The sequence below is a fragment of the Eleutherodactylus coqui genome, chromosome 13 (assembly GCF_035609145.1).
Source record: "Eleutherodactylus coqui strain aEleCoq1 chromosome 13, aEleCoq1.hap1, whole genome shotgun sequence".
Classification (NCBI taxonomy): domain Eukaryota; kingdom Metazoa; phylum Chordata; class Amphibia; order Anura; family Eleutherodactylidae; genus Eleutherodactylus; species Eleutherodactylus coqui.
The window spans coordinates 34,346,518-34,365,906 of NC_089849.1; the positions used below are offsets into that span (position 1 = coordinate 34,346,518).

At 43.1% G+C, this 19,389-nt stretch overlaps 1 protein-coding gene across 1 annotated transcript in view; it reads left to right on the forward strand.

Annotated features, from left to right (window-relative positions):
• Window positions 1–1,426: 1,426 nt before the first annotated feature.
• The window catches only part of CNTNAP1 (contactin associated protein 1), a 102,421-nt gene continuing 84,458 nt past the window's right edge, over window positions 1,427–19,389 (forward strand). The window contains exon 1 of the mRNA XM_066587989.1: window positions 1,427–1,601. Within this exon, the coding sequence (XP_066444086.1) occupies window positions 1,538–1,601 (64 nt within the window). The 5' untranslated portion in view covers window positions 1,427–1,537. The remainder of the gene's footprint in view (window positions 1,602–19,389) is intronic.

The following is a 19,389-nucleotide window of genomic DNA, read 5'->3' on the forward strand; positions in this document are numbered from 1 at the left end:
AACTGAAAAAAAAAAAAGATTTGCGTCCTCAAGGGGTTAAGGATGGCCTATGAGACAAGTGCTTTGCTGTGACCAACACAGAGAAGATGAGGAGATGTAAGCACCTAAGGATTAGGCTGGTCAATACTGCTTCCCCTGCCTAGGAGGAAAGGAGCATTTTCACAAAACTTTCATCATATACTGTGCTGCACAGGTACGTGTCGTTGCCGGCCGCGGTCAGGGCTGGATTCCATCGCAGGCTCCCGCATGCGGAATTCGACCTGGTTGTGTGCAGCTGGCCTTAGGCAGGTGTGGAAAAAATGCTGCAAAGTAAGAATTTTTTTACTGATTGGCTCCAAACTTATTCTACAGCAGAAAAACAACCCCAAACATCCAGCCAATGTCATTAACGACAGAGTAGAGAAGAACAAGGAGCCCTGGAAGTGGTGATACGGTTCCCTCAGAGCCCTGATCTCAACATCATCCAGTCTATCTGGGATCACAGGAAGAGACAGAAGAATGTGAGCAAGCCTACATCCACAGAAGATCTGTGATTAGTTCTCCAAGATGTTTGCAACAACCTCCCTGCCGAGTTCTTACAAAAACTGTGTGCAAGTATACCTAGAAGAACCGCTGCAGTTTTGAAAACAATGGCTGGTCATACCAAATATTGATTTGATTTAGATTTCTTTTTTGTCCATTCACTTTGCATTTTGTTAGCTGACAAAAATAAACTATTAACCCTTTCCAATCCACTGTCTGACCTCTGAAGACATTATGATTTAAGGCTGTACAGCTCCGATGTTGGAAGACATCCGTCGGGGTTCTCTTACTGTATATTGCCAGCCCCTTTGCTGTCGGAGCCTATCCAACGTGTCACCTCATGCAGTACTGGCTTTAGCCAGCAGATAGCGCCGTTGTATAACAGCAGAAGAAGAGTAAGCCCCCTAGGAAAACCAGGATACAAATTGGATTGGAAAGGGTTAACATTTCTATTTTTGAAAGCATTCCCACTTTGCAGCATTTCTTCCACCCCTGCCTAAAACCTTTGCACAATATTCAGACTCCTTTTTCATATGTACAATATCCTAAAATGAATAGGCGCTTTGAAATAAAAACAACTGTTTCAGGTTGCGCATCTCTATTTTTCCTGTGCGGAATCAAATGATCTAATCTTCTTCTTTTGTTCCCATTTATTCTTAGATCCCTATTGAATTAATTTCGATTTCCCCTAAATAATTATCATTTCTAATGACTTGGCGCATGAATCTCTATCACTAAAAGTAAGTAGCCCATAACAAAGATGTCTTCCTTCGAGCTTCATTGGAAGGTTGTCATGTGATCTCCCCCCCCCAGCCTTTGCTAGGATGCTCAGTGTCACAGTGTGGGAATGATAGACTAAGCACTCTTAGCTCGGTGCTGCTACTATGCTTCAGTACGGAAGAAGCTGATCCTCCCTCCCGTATCCCAGCTTAATGCATCCTCTAGAAGCCTCTGGACCAGCTCATGCCTAACGCTGCAAGCTTCTAAATTCCCAGAGGAAAAAAATATATATATCATGTTCCCCTTATTATTACTCACATGGGCTACTGCAGTCCAGGGAGAACATCTAACCCAGGAAGGTAAGTGAAGGCTATAGCAATGACTTTCTAATACTTCGATCTATGACCGTACATTGCCTATTCTAGGGAGCGAGCTTGCATGATGTCTTCGTAAAGTTGTGATCTGCAATGCAGTGCTAGGTGCACATGCAGGCACACCAACTCTGCCCTGCATTGCAGTACTCCTTATCCCATGCACCAGCCTTCTTTTAGTCATGCCTTGATAAAACGGGCATCCTTGTCAAAGAGCTTGCAGGCTGCCAGACTCGCTCTATACAGTCTGCCATTCCCAATCTGTCCGTATATTGACCCTTTCATGTCTATATACTTATACACTGAAGCAAAAAAAAATATTTTAGCATGAAGTCCCCTTAGACATCATGACTTCCAAAGGGTTTTCGGGGTATCCTGCTGCAGTGTTTCCAGCTAGATCCCCGGTTGCTGCTTCTATCTGTGGGTGTTTTTTTTTTTCTTTCCTTTTTATTTTGGGTCCCGTCCAAGAATCGGAGAAATCACATAACAGTTCTTAATATGTATTTAAAGAAGTCTGTGGGAAAAAAAAATACATTGCTAACCAACCAGAACAGTTCTCATCGCGGTTATCGGTACAAGTAACTCATTTTAACTATGCTGAATGTTACGTTTAGGCGTCTGATTTCCATTTTATTTTTGCATTTCGTGGGAATTAACCCTTTTGACTTTTAGCCATTCTATACATAGTTGTTTCAAAGGCAGTGCAGGATGGTATATTGCATGAGCCAGAAAAAAGGGGGTTAATGGACCGTAATGCAGAACTTTATCCCATATGACCTCACTGCAGTACCGTCGCCACCCTGCCCTGCACATCGTCGGCCCTGGATGATTAGTCAGGATTTCACCTGCATTCATTACCTTGGGATGTAACCTTGTGTTAGAAGGAGGGTCGGGTTGTCATTCACTGGTGAAGGACACGGTTTGGGGGTGATGGTAAAATTGGGGCTGTTTTGTAGAAGAGACTTGCAGAAATGTTGTAAAATGAGGATAGAAGGTGAAGTAGTGATTGTTCTAGAGAATGGTAATAGAATTCCCCTATGGACGGCACTAATCATTGCAGGGGGATAAATGGGATTGCTTAGGTTTTCCTGAATGTTCTGTGGCAGAGTAACTCGTGTCGTAGTCCTTTATGAGCAATGTACTTAGAATGATGTGACGGCTTTCAGGTGACTTATCCATGAGTTCACATAACTAGTACTTCTTCCTCCATCTAGAATTTGCTAGGTAAGCAGGCAATCTCCAAAGAATTTAGGACAGAAGACTGTAATTTTGACTGTTCCCCATCAGCCACACCTCTTACAGGCAAAAGAACAATACTTGGGTTTGGAGGAGAATGGAGCATAAGCTCCTTAAAGGGTGGAGTTGACTAGTTCGGCTTAAGGCAAGACTTAGGATAAGTTTTTAAAGTTGTTTTATGGTTTTTTTCCATTAGAAATATCTTTTCAACCATGGAAAATATTTTAATCTTGATGACCAATTCCTTGGGAATTGAAAATGTGAATTTATAGACAAAATATATTTGGTTTATGGGTAGCAGTCTGCTTATTCATTGACTTAAAGGGGCTTTCCCATTAGCATTAAATGCCCGGCAATGCTCAAACTGTACCGTTCCCTGAGGGGTAATTGGCTGAACTGGATGGACAGATGTCTTGTTTTTTGGCCTTGCATACTATGTTACTAATGTATCCATTTACAAACACTGTATCATTATTCAGCTATGCAGTTACTTCACTCCCATGTATCCAAATGCATGAAGTAGGATCAGTTGCTACAGTCTTCAGAGGTCAAGGATGCGCACTTGAACCCGCTTTCAATGTCAGCAGTTCGCTCCTCCAGCTTGGCGCATGCGTCAATTTTAATTTTGTGTGTTGGAGGGCCGAATGTTTCCACTTGCAGCGCATGCTTGGGTTTCTCCATATACATCTGTGGGCTGCATTGAAATTAGTGGAGCCGATAGACGCCAGGACAGCCGTCGGGTCTGAATGCCACTTATTTTATACTTGTTCCGATGTTTAAACAGAAATAACAAAGCACCATAAAACACGAGCAGCGCATCCTCTTACTGCGCATGCGTGGCAACTTCTGTATGAAACCCTAATAAGCCGAGCATGCGCAGTATCACGAGCTGCCACAATGTGCGTTTTACTGCACATTTCGGCCTATTGCTATCTACAATAAGCTGCATTAAAAACATCTGAGCCCATATAAGTCAACGGACACGGCTGAGCATGCGCAGTAAGCACCCATTTTGGTAGAAAGTGTTGTGGCGCAAGCTCAGCTTATTTCATACAATGCGCTGAGCATGCGCAGTAAGAGGATGCACTGCCCGTGTTTTCTGAGGCTTTTTACTTCTGTGTACAGATTGGACCGAGTATAAAATAATAGGTCTTCAGACTCAACTTTTGTTTCAGGCTCACCTTGTTACAAAGCTCTATGGCCCACTGCACACATCCGGAATCCAGCTCTGCCAGCAGCGGTGCCCGTGCGTACCTGGTATGTCGCGGGGTAATCTGTAATGCAGATAGACCCGGCGACTTGCTGTTGGGCATGCGCAGTACAGATTTTTTTATTTCTTCCTCGCGCTGTCGCTAGGTCACGACTCGGAATTCGCGACCTGTCTGCAAAGTTCATTGTGGATGGCCTGCGGATTGGACAACTTCCATTGACTTCAATGGAAGCCGTCCACACGGAATCCGTGGAAAAATGGACCATGTTGCGATTTTTTTTAAATTTTTTTTAATTTTATTATTTTTTTTTTTTTTTTATTTATTTTTCCCTCCGCTTACGGAAACTGCAATTGGTTTCCGCAATTGTGGAAGAAGAATCGATTTCCCATAGCATGCTATGGACACTATTTGCGGTGAGCCTGCGGTGCGGACACCCATCGCTGATTCCGCAGCAAATATCTGCACATGGGCAGGAGCCCTATGGGTTTTTTTTATCTTAAAATCCTGCAGTTCTCCAACTGACCACTATGCATATTTAAAAATAAAAAAAACTTTTCAATAGTCATCTCATTATCATCACAGGCAAGATTACATTGAAAAGTGACAGTGACACCTATATAATGGTCACAACTCACCTCCCCCCCCCCCCCCTCCCTGCACAATGACCTCTACATAGGTCACAGAGCATGCTCACAACACTCTCCCTTGTGTCTATGATCCATAAGTTTGCTTTAAAGGGGTTGTCCCGCGGCAGCAAGTGGGTCTATACACTTCTGTATGGCCATATTAATGCACTTTGTAATGTACATTGTGCATTAATTATGAGCCATACAGAAGTTATAAAAAGTTTTTTACTTACCTGCTCCGTTGCTGGCGTCCTCGTTCCCATGGAGCCGACTAATTTTCGCCCTCCGATGGCCAAATTAGCCGCGCTTGCGCAGTCCGGGTCTTCTGCTCTCTTCAATGGAGCCGCTCGTGCAGAATGCCGGCTCCGTGTAGCTTCGCCCCGTCACGTGCCGATTCCAGCCAATCAGGAGGCTGGAATCGGCAATGGACCGCACAGAAGAGCTGCGGTCGACGGAGGGAGCAGACCCCGGCGGCCATCTTCAGCAGGTAAGTATGAAGACGCCGGACCGCCGGGATTCAGGTAAGCGCTGAGCGGTTTGTTTTTTTAACCCCTGCATCGGGGTTGTCTCGCGCCGAACGGGGGGGGGGGGGGTTACAAAAAAAAAAAACCCGTTTCGGCGCGGGACAACCCCTTTAAAGCATATCTCTAAAAGCTGTTAACTGCAGCTGAGGCAAGATGGCCTCAATACTTAGAATAAGCTTCTAAAATTTTGGTCTAATAGTATAAATATTGTTTAAAACCATAAAAGATATATAGTTCAATCTTTCTAGATTAATTTCTTATCAATTGAAAAATATGAATGTACAGACAAAATACATTTGTTTATTAGGAGCAGATAGTCCAGTATGCTGCTAAGACTGCCTTCACATCAGTGATGGAACATCTGTTTGGGGGCTCCGTCGCAAATCCAACACAAAATACGGAAAGAAATAGCGCTGCCAAGGGTCCATTCGGTGCTGTTAGGTTCCGTCATAAGAGGGATCAGTTTGGCAAGGGGATTCCCCTTTTCTGCTTCGAGCAGGAAACCGGAACCCCCGACACAGAAGTGAAAGCAGCCTTACTCAATGACTTTACAAAAACTTTTAACCAAATATTAATCTGCTTTAAAGGAAGTCTGTCACCAGAGAACAACCCATAACTCGCTGCCAGCAGTACACTGGTGCTCTGGTTATTTGCATGATCGTACCTCCTGTTTTCTGGAAGTGCAGCCATCTGGTTCACCGACCACACATAACACATGTTTTGCCAACAGTTTCATCAGACTAAGCTATTGGCAAAATGCATGTGTGGTTGGTGAACCAATGCCTTATTTTCTTGTTCCAAAAGCAGCAAATATAGGTGCTGTGCTGGAAATACTGACACCTTTACTCCAATTGCAGGATGTTTTTATTAGAAAAAGAGAAATAAAAGCAGAAAACTACATGTTTCTACCCTAGAATGGGGTCTTCCTCAGGTCAGGTATAAAGTTCATACCTGATAAAGACCCCATTCCTTGGTTTAAACATGTAGTTTAATCTTATTACTTCTCTTTTGTTAAAAAAGTCACGTAATTGGCGTAAGTCTAGCAAACAGCTGTCAGACTGGTTCTTCTTTTGGAATTTTACAACCTGTTTTGAGCCTTGGGAAAGACCTCCAAGTGGACCTGGAAGGCTTGTAGTCAGTGGCGTAACTATAGGGGATACAAGGGATGCGGTTGCACCCGGGCCCAGGAGCCTTAGGGGACCCATAAGGCCTCTCTTCTCCATATAGGGAGCCCAGTACTATGAATAAAGCATTATAGTTGGGGCCCTGTTACTGGTTTTGCATTGGGGCCCAGAAACTTCAAGTTACGCCTCGGCTTCCAGTCCCATCATATATGACCAGGTTGGTGTGCTGAAGCATATTCAGAGGTGCTTCTATATAGTTATGTGCATATCCGCACCATTTTATCAGGTAGAGCAATAACTGTGTGTTTCTCCTCATATTTGTTGGTTGACTTGACGATACTTCACCAGAGAGCGCCCCCTTTGTCCTCCCTTCCCCTTTGCTTTTCACAAGTTTCCTCTTATTTTTTTCTAGCAGCCACTCTGTATAAAGATGCTATGTTTTGCATAATTGTGGTCTGCCACAAGTCTATTATGGGTTTTGTGTTTCACCATTTTTTTTTTTAGACAAAAAGGTCAAAAACTGCAGGAAAAAAATGTCCTACCCAATGTGAAAAACTGGTCTTACCATGATGGTGAACTCACTAAAAGAGTACAAGAGGGGCCGGGATGCCTTTCTTGGATGTAATAATATTACATGTTCTAGTCACAGATCACTTCAGAAGATCGTTGATCCAGAGATTCATTCTGATTGCTAGATTGGAGTTGGGAAGGAATTTTTTCCAACTGAGCGCACTTGCCTTCTACCTCTTGGGGGTTTTTTTTCTGTTTTTTTTTTTTTTTGCCTTCCTCTGGATCAACGTTGCAGGATAATAGGCTGAACTGAATGTTTTTTTTTTTCAGCTTTACATACTATCTTACTATATATTGTTGAAATTCCTTTTTTTTAACTTCTTTGTCCTTCCATTTTGCTTTGCTGTTCATTCATCCATTCACGTTGCATATCCCCTATGACCAGCAGTAGATGCTTCCTTTATTGTTCTTCTCGACTTAAACCCATCTTGTTTAGATTCTGACATTCTGCCAGCAGTAATTTTTCCTACAAGCCATTTTATCATTTTATCTTACATTATTGATCAGTTACCAAGAACATTCCCAGTAATATACTGTTTAATTTTCTGCTGATTTGTGATGACTCGGCATATGTGTACTTCCGTGATGGCCGCACTACGGGCACTTTTTGATGTCTGATCAACCAATAGACACTATTAATTGTTAATGCTTCTCCATTGCCAAGTCTCTAAGGACATCACCCCTACTCCATTTGTGGTCTAAGCTAGGGGGTTTATGGTGGGTGAGTGCTTTAAGTATTACATCATTAGGAAAATGACCGAGGTCGCTGCTGAATCCCTGACAACCAGCTGTTATTTGCTATGTAAGCTGCAGATACAATTCGAGTCAATGGTCAGCCATATTGTACATGGTCATGTTGAGTAGAGAAACTCCTTACTCTTGCTAAAGAGGTTGTACCATGTGGTGTACATAGAGCGATCAGTTGTTCTGATGGGACAGTTCCTTTACAACCTACCTGTCATGTCTCAAAAAAAGTAAAATTGGCACCATAACCTCCATTCAACATGTCTTCATTCCCCGACAAACGGCCCCATTCCTTTGGGTGACTAATGTGCAAATTAATGAATAATTGGACAACTGGGTGGTGTCCAACGGGGCATAAATCAGAGCTACAACAGGAGTCAGAGCTTTGCTATGGTCGCATAGTTTATAGATCAAGTCGCTCGTATGAAGAGTTTGTCAGGTTGTGTAGGCACACGCCCTACTGACAAATAGAATGACCAAGCCCAGTTGTTAGATTAGTCACACAATTGCAGGATGAATAAGAGAGGAATAGCCCAAGGCCGAGTTTTTAAGAAATTATGTTGCTTCATTGTTATCTCATAGGGAATACAAGGTATATTACTTAAAGGGAACCTGTCACCTCCCTATAGCACCATAAACTAAATTGTGGCGCTGTTAGGAGAGGCGATAGGGATCGGGGTGATATATTTTTAATACTCGCCTGCTCCCTGGTTCTCACACTACCCTCCGATTGGCACACAAAAATCAGAATCACCTCAAGTAACCGTACCATAATTTAGTTTATTATGCTGTAGGGAGGTGGCAGATTCCCTCTAAAGAGGGACAGGGGATAAATGTGTAATTGCTGGAGGTTCAACTGCAGGTGATCACAAGAACTGTACACCTAAATGCCTTTGTGAATGAAGCATCGGTGTGCATGCATGACCATGTTTCATGCACTTCTATGGGACGGATGGAGATCGGCAAGCGCATCGATCTCTACCTGTCCAATAGAAGTCAATAGAGAGGCGCGGTCTAGCATGTGCACCACCGCTCCATTCACAGGGGCATTCAGGAACACTGCTTTCAGTATCACTGGGGATCCCAGCGGTAGGATCCTCAGTGATCACACGTTTATTCCCTGTGGCTATGGGATAAATGTCTTTGGTGGTAAAACTCCTTTAAGTATATTATGCACTCTTTCAGATCTATCGTGACTTCATTAACCTTGTATATTAGTCTTGGGCAGTTTTAGTCTATTTCATAATCAATCTGCCACCTTGGGGATATTCAATCCCTTTCCAGACGTCTTGGGAGACCTCATTTAGCACGTTTCTCTACAAATTGTCAGCAGGCTGGAAGAGGTAATTTTTTTGTCAATGCCAATCAGAGATCTACAAGCTCCACCCCATGGACTCTTTCAGGAACAGGCAAGTCTTTTGCATTTAAAGGGGACCTGTCATTAACGTTAAGCACCACAAACTAAGTTATGGTGCTTATAGTTTACGTGACGTGGAGTCGGAGAGCTTCTTTTCATACCCACCTGGTCCCCTTGTTCCTACGGTGTCCTCCGATGACGTCAGCATGCGTACATTGGCTTGACTATTTTCTGAAGGCAGTGCGCAGGAAGAGCCTTCTAAGAGCAGTCAAGCTGGCAGGGGACACCGCAGGAATGGGGACCGGGCGAATATGAAGAGAGGCTCCCCGGACTCCACATCACCTAAGCTATAACTTGGTCTATGGTTCTTACAGTTGATGACGTGTCCCCTTTTATTAAAATTTTCTGAATAATGATGGAACGGGAAGCTAAAAATAAAAGCCGTCAGTTCGTTCCCAAAGGAATGTAATTAAGCAGTAACAGATGCTTGTGAAGAACCAATAAGCCTAAAGTGCTACCCTCGTAGATGTACTGATTGAAATAGGATTGTAATGGGGGACCGCACAATTAGTGACTTGTTATACCCATACAACCTGATAAGAGGATAGCAGTGCACTGCAGAGGCGTAACTTGAAGCTCCTGGGCCCCAATGCAAAACCTGTAACAGGGCCCCAACTATAATGCTTTATTCATAGTACTGGGCTCCCTATATGGAGAAGAGAGGCCTTATGGGCCCCCTAAGGCTCCTGGGCCCGGGTGCAACCACATCCCCTGCATCCTCTATAGTTACGCCCCTGGTGCACTGTTATATTGATAGTGGGATATATCGTAATTGTTAATTTAGCAGTTTTTATGTATAGGAACATGCATTGCAAAAGTATGTAAAGATTTTTCTCCTCGAGGTGGTTTGGAGTGCAATCGTATCTACATGTGTGAATGTATAGCTTTATTTATCTTAATCTGGGTTAGTCAAATGGAATACATTTATATCCGTGATCAGAATGATCATTCATCCTTATTAATCAGAATGTGCATGCCATATGGACTGGCATTGGCACAGATACTTCATTAAGAATTAAGGATTATATGCCCATCATCAAAAGGGAAAAAATGATGGCTAATAGGATCTGTTTATGGTATTTATATAGGTTGGGTGTGTCTGAACCTATGAATGTACTTTTTAAAGGGGTTGTTGTAGTTTTACTATATCGGTTGATATACTCTGACATGCCAAAAGTCATGGAATAGTAATATGTAAATTGATTATGAAGCTCTGAGAAGGGAGGTTGAACACTGGGCCTGCATTCTCATGGGACATGGATTATTGAGGCATGATGGCGAATGCCAGATGGATGGGACATTACTAGAGATGAGCGAGCCTACACGGCCACGCCCCTTTTTCAACCGAGTACCGCGATTTTCGAGTACTTCCGTACTCGGGCGAAAAGATTCGGGGGGCGCCGTGGGTGAGTGGGGGGTTGCAGCGGGGAGTGGAGAGGGAGAGAGAGAGGGCTCCCCCCTGTTCCCCGCTGCTACCCCCCGCGCCGCCACACCTCCCCCCGCCCCCCGAATCTTTTCACCCGAGTACGGAAGTACTCGAAAATCGCGGTGCTCGATCAAGTAATTACTCGAAACAAGTAGGTTCGCTCATCTCTAGACATTACATTTCCAAAGTTGTGCGGGGACTTAACATATGACATTGTATATCAAGGAATGTTATCAGGAACATGCCATTTATGGCATTACTACCCACAGTGGACAGCACAGTGGTCGGCCACAGATGCTTAATGATTGCAACCAGTGGTTAGAATTGCCCATGTGAACAGACAAGTCACATCCACACCCAATGTAGGAGGCCCCACACACATTTCCCGCAGGTCAGTGCAGTGTTCTTTAGCTTCCATAGGGTATGGTAGCAGAAGACCCGCCGAAGTGCCTCAGTTAACACTACAACACTGGACACAGCACCTCACTTGGGCTCGTGAGGTTGCTAACTAGACTCTAAAAGACTGGCAACACATGGCATGGTTCGGTGAGTCCTGGTACCAATTGATTCAGGGCTGATGGTGGAGTTTGTGTGTGGCGTAGACCTCATGAAGCCATGGACCCCGGTTGTCAACAAGCAGTGTGCAGGCAGGTGGTGGTGGTTTCATATTTGGTGTGGAGTGTTTTCATTGTAGGATTGGTCCACTTGTCACAGGGTTTAGAGTGTCCCTCTTAAAACATAACTTTTATTAATAAAAATGTATATAAAAACAGACACAGATACACACAACAAAAATTAGTATAACGTGACCGGCGTTATCTCCCGAAAAAATGTAAGCCAAAGTCAGGTATCTGGGGAGAAGTTTTTAAGTAAGAAAAAAAGGAAAAAAAAACTCCCTTAGCGGCTAAGTGAATCCTGTTACCCAGTACCTAAAAGGTAGTTATTGGCTGGGAATGCTTCAGGGGTCAATTTTTGGAAAATCAAGTTCCTGACTTGTAGATAATTCAATCAGTTAGCGTACCGTTCAAGAAGACGGTTTGTGCTTAAATGAACAGTGCACGGTTATATCTTATAGAGGTCGCTGTCTGATAAAACACCTATCTTGGACACACATCAACGCATAGAGAACATGAATGTCCCAAATCAGGATGTATGTACCAAGAGAAAAAGGATGATGGATATAACGTGGTCGATGCCACGTAAGACCCTATGTTTCTAGGCAACAAGAAGGCAAATTGAAAAAGACCCAACCAAATTTGATCAGGTACTAAATTTCCAAAGTACAGAGGTTCTACGCGTTTCCACTACATATCACGTAGTTTCATCAGGAACCCAAACAGGTACCAATAATCAAATTGAAAAATTGGTGTGGTAGACTCCCAAAATGTAGAGAGTACCACCTAGATGAGGAGGTAGTCGATCCTATAACCGGGTCTAGCAAGCTCAAATAGCCCAGTAATCCCCCCAAGACAATGCAGGAACGAAAATAAAAAACAGCAGCACCAGCCTCTGTGGTAGGCTGGTGGCTATGTAGGATTGGTCCACTGGTCCATCTTAACATGTCATTGACCACTGCCTGCTACAATTCACTGCTTGGTGACCATTTGCAGCCCTTCATGGACTTTATATACCTCCATAAGGATGAGAGTAAAAGAAATGAAAAAGGAGGGTGGAGCAAGACCCAGTGAGGGTAGTGGAATATTTATGGAGTACACAGAGTTTTCAATGATTGAGTATTTTGAATGGTGGAGGTGCTGCCAACCAGATGACGCTCCACCAGTGTGGGCGTAAGTGTAGCAAAAAGGATGTGAAAAGAACTGGTATGGAGGCGCAACACTCTAAGCTACTAGAAGATGTAGATCAAAGTCCAATGTGTGATGGTGAAAGCACTTCTTTTTTATTATTTTTTCAGAAATTAAAGACCAGCAATGGAATACGCGTTTCGGGGAAGAACCCCTTCGTCAGTTCGGCTGGATAGGACAACAGGATGCCTAGGGGTGACACGATTCCAAAGATATATAGGATGTGTCGGAGGTCCTGTGTGCAGGAGGACAGGGGAGAAAAAAGTGCACTTTTTTCTCCCCTGTCCTCCTGCACACAGGACCTCCGACACATCCTATATATCTTTGGAATCGTGTCACCCCTAGGCATCCTGTTGTCCTATCCAGCCGAACTGACGAAGGGGTTCTTCCCCGAAACGTGTATTCCATTGCTGGTCTTTAATTTCTGAAAAAATAATAAAAAAGAAGTGCTTTCACCATCACACATTGGACTTTGATCTACATCTTCTAGTAGCTTAGAGTGTTGCGCCTCCATACCAGTTCTTTTCACATCCTTTTTGCTCCATAAGGATGAGATATTCCAGAAGGATAATGGATTGTACAATTTGGCCCAAGTTCTTCAGAATTTGTTCCTGGGGCATTCTTGAGAGTTTCTAAGAATGTTGTGATCTGCACAGTCACCTGACATGAGTCCAACTGAGCATTTATGGGATGTGATGGAAAGGTCCATTCACACCTAAGATCTTGCACCTACAAATACCACGGAGCTGTGGGTGGCTATCCAAATGGCATCCCTCAACATCCCCCCCAGATATCTTCCACCCACTTGGGGAATCAATGTCACATTGAGTTGCTGCACTTTTGTGGGCTAGAGGGGGTCCTACACAATGTTAGTTCCTGTCCCATGACTTTTGGCATATCAATATATTAATACAAATAGCAGGAATGTAATTTCTTCACAAACCCACTAATAGTTAGCGATCTGGCTTTGACCCAATACAGTATTACTGGATGTGCTTCATACAATCTATGTGGATAGGAGCAAGCAGTGCACTGGCTGGCCGTGGCTGTATCGTATTGCTCTCCTCATAGCAGTAGACGCATCATGGTCGGCGAGTCTTGGGTCATATTATATATTTGTTTCATTCTTTTAACACTAATGCACAACATATAAGTATCCTGTTTTATTGGTAAGTATACAAATCGGACCATTCAAAAATTTCCAGGCTTGCTAATTGGATGTACTGTAGCCCATGAACTTTGTATTGTGTGATACATGAATGGTGCGGAGAAATGATATAGTCAGAATTTGTAGTTTTCATTGGACAGCTATATAATGTATTGTCATGTTTTCTGACATGAAAGAGTATTACTCAATAGATTGTAAAGGGGAAAGCCGCACTTTATGGATATAATAACCCTTCACTAGGGAAAACCCTTGCCGTTACTTCCTGGAAAGGCAGTGCCGGAAAGCGTTATGTCAGCGAGGTTTCTGCATCGTCTCCACACTGAATAAGCAGAATCGAAGCAATGCTGACTCGGCATGAGCGCTCACCGCAACGTAGAAAGACAACTGCTGCATTTCTTAGCCATTTTTGACCTCCTGCTACCTGCTCTGTATAATATTTATGACTTGCAGATAATGACATCCATCTCCTCCGCTAGTCTTATACACAAAAGAGAGGTCACTATTTCAGATAAATATCTATATAAAGTTGCTACACTGTAATATGTGTCCCCATAATCTATTCCCCATGTCATAATATACTATACACTATATGCAGTTGTGTGGACCAGAATCAAGAGGTGGTACTTCACTATTGTAGCAATCATAGGCACAACTAGTGCACCGCAATAACTCAATATACAGTATTGTAGTGCTTTCTAGTTATGTTATCATAACACCTTAAATGTCAAGTTAACATTTGCTACATCTGTAGGTTGAGCACAGGATTTCATAAATTTATGTCTGTGTGATAAATGGATTTATAAACCATTGTCAGTGGACAAATAAATGAAAATGAGGAATAGAACAATCCAGTTGTCATGGTTTGCTGGCCGTGTTGAATCGGGACCAGGATGACGTCACAGCGTCATCCCTAGTCCTCATAATTCACATGCTCAATGTCATTTTGGTGCTGAACACCAATGTGATCACTTATCCGCTGGATGGTTTGGATCTACAGGATCTCCTGAGTACTTGCTGTCTATAAACATTAGACTCTAGATATATTATACATTATTGCTGTCATAACCCTGCTTCCAACTAGAGACAGTCAGGGTCAGCCTAGGTTCTTGACGTGGGGTTGCCCTCATCAGGGTGAGTGCTCCGCTTATAGGTAGGAACTTCTTGTATTAGTAAGTTAGTTACATATCCCATTCTCCTCACTTTTTGGTTTTGTTATATACATGTTGTGTTATCAACGTTCATATACTGTATGTATATCTGTCCTTTAGGCCTCCCTCACACGGGCGACACGATATCACAGCGAGAAAATCACAGCAATATTGCAATGTTTGTCCTTGCGATATCGCTGCATTTTCTTGTGGCAATACCATGATTTTGTAGCGCCAGCAGGGAGGATTTTCAGGAGAGGGGTGGGGTCTTGAAATATAAGCCCTACGCCGAAAAAAAAGCCCTAGCCACTGAGAAAAAAACTAAGAAAAACAATACATTACCTCAGAGGCGCTGTCCTCTCCGGCATGGGTCTGCTCTTCACCTCTGCACCTGTCTTCAGTCTTCTGCCCGCCCTTCCTAGATTGGAGGATCAAAATCCCTGCCTCCAGGAAGGCTGGCTGTGATTGGTTGACAAGCTCTGTGGCTCAGCCAATCAGAGCCACTGCTTGTTAAACCAATCACAGCCATTCAATGAATGAATGAATGAATGACTGTGATTGGGTCATCGACTGCCGGCAATGATTGGCTGAGCCAGGGCACTCGTGAACCAATCATTGCCGACACTCAATGAACCAATCACAGCCATTCTTTCATTGAATGGCTGTGATAACTTAAACAAGCAGTGGCTCTGATTGGCTGAGCCACGGAGCTCATCATAGCCAGCTCCTCCTGGAGGCGGGGATTTTGATCCTCTAATCAAGGAAGATTTGGCAGAAGACTTCAAGCCAGTGTCGGGGAGCTTCAGGGGAGACCCGTGTCGGAGATGACAGCGCTTCTTAGGTGATTTATGTGGTTTTTTGGGTTTTTTTTTTCTGCAGTTAGGGCTTAGTTTAGGGCTTTGACAGTAGGACTTCCTACTGTCAAAGTTGCATTGCAACGCATGAAAATTGTTTTCTTTATGCGATGGAACACAGAGGAAGGCTCCATAGAGAAACATGGGGTACAAAACCTTGCAAGTTGCGTACATATTGCAAAACCAACAAGGTTTTTGACTCTTAAAGGGGTTGTCCCATGAAAGCAAGTGGGGTTATATACTTCTGTATGGCCATATTAATGCACTTTGTAATATACATCATGCATTAAATATGTGCCATACAGAAGTTATATACTCACCTTCCCTGCGCTGGCGTCCCCGTCGCCATGGTCCCGTCTAATTTCTGCGTCTAATCTCCCGATTAGACGCGCTTGCACAGAAGGGTCTTCTCCCATCTGCTCTGTCCCGGCACGAGCGGCGTTCTGGCTCCGCCCCGTGTACGCGTCTTCACGTAGCTCCGCCCCCTCACATGTGCCGATTCCAGCCTCCTGATTGGCTGGAATCGGCACACGTGAGGGGGCGGAGCTATGCGATGAGGCGTACAAGGGGGTGGAGCCAGAACGCCGCTCGTGCCAGGACAGAGCAGATGGGGGAAGACCCTTCTGCACAAGCCCGTCTAATCGGGAGATTAGACGCAGAAATTAGACGGGACCATGGTGACGGGGACGCCAGCGCAGGGAAGGTGAGTATATAACTTCTGTATGGCACATATTTAATGCATGATGTATATTACAAAGTGCATTAATATGGCCATACAGAAGTATATAACCCCACTTGCTTTCACGGGACAACCCCTTTAATGTCACATGCTAATAAAACCTGGCAAATGTGAAGGAACCCATAGGAAAGTATGGGCTTCACATACATGCGATTTGTAGCATTGTTGCAACGCATGAAAATCGTTCGTCTTTGTCGCCCATGTGAAGGAGGCCTTAGGGCAATATGTTATGTCTGATCTGCATGAGATGTTTTGCATCCAGCTCTTACGTAACTCCGGTCTTCCAAGATGCCTGATTACTGAGGTCTTCTCTAAGGTGTTATTTTATAGTCTGTGACCATTCTAACCTTGATCCTTATCAAGCACCTACCATTAAATTGCTTAGAGGGCTACAACATGCAGGACTGGTACACTTTGTTTTATCTAGTGCAGATCCTCAAGGGTGGAGCATAAGTACCTGTCATGCTCCACCCCCTCAGACCCTGTACTAGACATAACACAATGTTCAGTTTTAGTTGCTATGTTCCTTTATGCTATTCCCAGAACTTGATTCTGCAGATACTCATTAACTAGTTCCTGACTACTCATAAATTATAAACATCCAGGTGGCCAATAAGGAAGAAGGGTAAAGTCTCTGTTTAGAAAGTGATTAAGTAGATACTGGTATTGATTTCAGTCACTGCCGTAACGGTCATCCAGAAGTCTACATGAAATGCTGACATTCCCATGGGTAAGACACTGGTTTTATTCAGGGGTGGAGCTAGGGGTAAGCAGAGGTGGTGATCGCCTTCTCTTTTAAATATATTCATATATAGGGAAGTAGCTATATAGAGGAAAGTTGTAAACATTCAGTTTCTCTTTAGTTTGGTAGTGCACATTTTAGTGAATGCATAATTGGAAGAAGACTTATTATATAAATCCAGTTTTTATGTTAAACATGTATAAGAATTTTTGCTCGTATCAAATTTCACGTTTGTACGACACCGGAAAGTTAGAGAATTAGTGGCGAGTCAGTGAGGGCATTCGCCTTTATAGATAGATAGATGATGTCCTCCATGACATATCCATCAACGGTGACACCCTAGTTTCTGGTATGATTTTGGTGTTTTTAATACTTTGATGTTGTGATCTATATTTTAAAGAAAAATCCTAAAATCCTGCATCTTTCATATTGACCACTAAGGCTAACAATAGTCTGTCACTTCCTGTACTTTGCAGCAGTCACATTATCATCACAGGCAAGATTACAATGAAACGTCAACAACACCTATATAGATAGACTAGCTGATATACCCGTTTTTGCCTGAATTAATTTGGTCCAGGTGTTTTTACCTGTTGTTCGCACGGAAACTTTTATGAAGTCATGGTTACTTCAGAGGAACCAAGGAATAAAATCGGTATACACATAGAAGAGCATTAGATTCTCCTCAGACTGCATGTACCAATGTCCCTCTGCAGAATGTGCCACTCCTCCCACTCTCCTCACTTTTTACCCTTAAAGGTAACACCCTTTTTTATTCAAATTTACCATTAGACTGGGGGTTGCAACCCCTTCTTAGTCTTAAAGGCATGCTTCATCCCTGCAGTCAATGGCCTTTCAGTATATGCACACATAGGTTAGTTAGATTCTACTCAGTATATACACATAGAGGTCAGTTAGATTCTCCTCAGTATATACACATAGAGGTAAGGTAGATTCTCCTCAGTATATACACATAGAAGTGAGGTAGATTCTTCTTAGTATACAAATCATTTCCCCAGGCTTTATGGTTTCTGAGAAAAGAACTCTCTCGTGTATGGCAGTTTTTAATGCTTGGAATTGAATATAGAAGTTGCAACCCTTTTACTTTTCCTATTAGGACGTAAAAAAATAGCTATGGCAAATGTCAGGTTTGTGCGGTTCAGATGTGTTTTATTAGTTACATTGCATAGGGGTCACTTACATTTGTTCTTAGAATTGAATAATCAAGTTGTAATCTTTTACTTTTCCTATTTATGACCTAAAGAATGGTCGTGCCAAATTTCACACTTGTATGACATCGGGAAGTTACATAACATAGGGGTTCATTTACTTTTGCACTTAGCATTGAATAATCAAGTGGTGACCCCTTTACTTTTCTTATTTAGGACCTAAAGAATGGTTGTGCCAAATTTTACTTTTATACACCACCGGGAAGATAGAGAAATAGATTAGGTATGTTGCATAGGGGTGCACTTACTTTTGCACTTAGCATTGAGTAATCAAGCTGTGACCCCTTTACTTTTCCTATTTAGGATCTAAAGAATGGTTGTGCCAAATTTCAGGTTTGTACGACACCGAGAAGTTATAGAATTAGTAGTCAGTCAGTTAGGGCATTCGCCTTTTTATATCGATAGATGATGTCTTCCATGACGTGTCCATCGACGGCAACACCCTATTTTCTGGCATGCATTCAAATGTGTGATGCAAAACCGAACTTGGTCTTAAAGGTCTGGTCACAGGTGACACAGTATAGTGGTGTACTAGAATCGTAGGTGTAATTATAGGAGGGCTTTGAGCAAGTCTTTTTTGAATTTAGCGTTTGATATCAAGTTCTTCAAGGTGGGATTGTTCAAAGACATTAGTGGCTGTTTTGACAGCATTTCGCCATTCTGGTCTTCACTGATCAAGCTCACCCAAATGGTCATGTGAAAAGCCGCAGGACTTAAGGTGCCACTTCAAGACATCCTTATATCTTAGGTAATGGCCTCCCTTTCTGCATTTTCCACAGGGTCCACCATTCATTGCAAGTGATGGTCACAGCTCACCTGCTACCCCTCTCTGTGCAATGACCTCTGCACAGGTCACAGAGCACGCCCACAGCAGCACTCTCAATGGGTCCACTCTTGTTCATTGTCTATGGCCCATGAGGCTGCTGTAAAGCATCCCTAAATCCTGTTAACGGCAGCTCAGGCAGGATGGTCGCTTCCGTAGTCATGTGCATATGATGGGATAAAAAATCTACAGTCAAAAAGTAAAATCGGGTTAGAAAAGGAAAATTGTTTCAATACCTGGGCTCAATTAGTAAAACAAATATGCATTCCCTTTAAGTGAGTGAACATGAGAAGATGTTACTTATGTCTGTGCTTTATAACTTTATCAGGTCTTTTTCTTTGTTTTCTCCGTGCTGCGAGGCACAAATCGCAGACCTCAGTTGTATCAGAACCG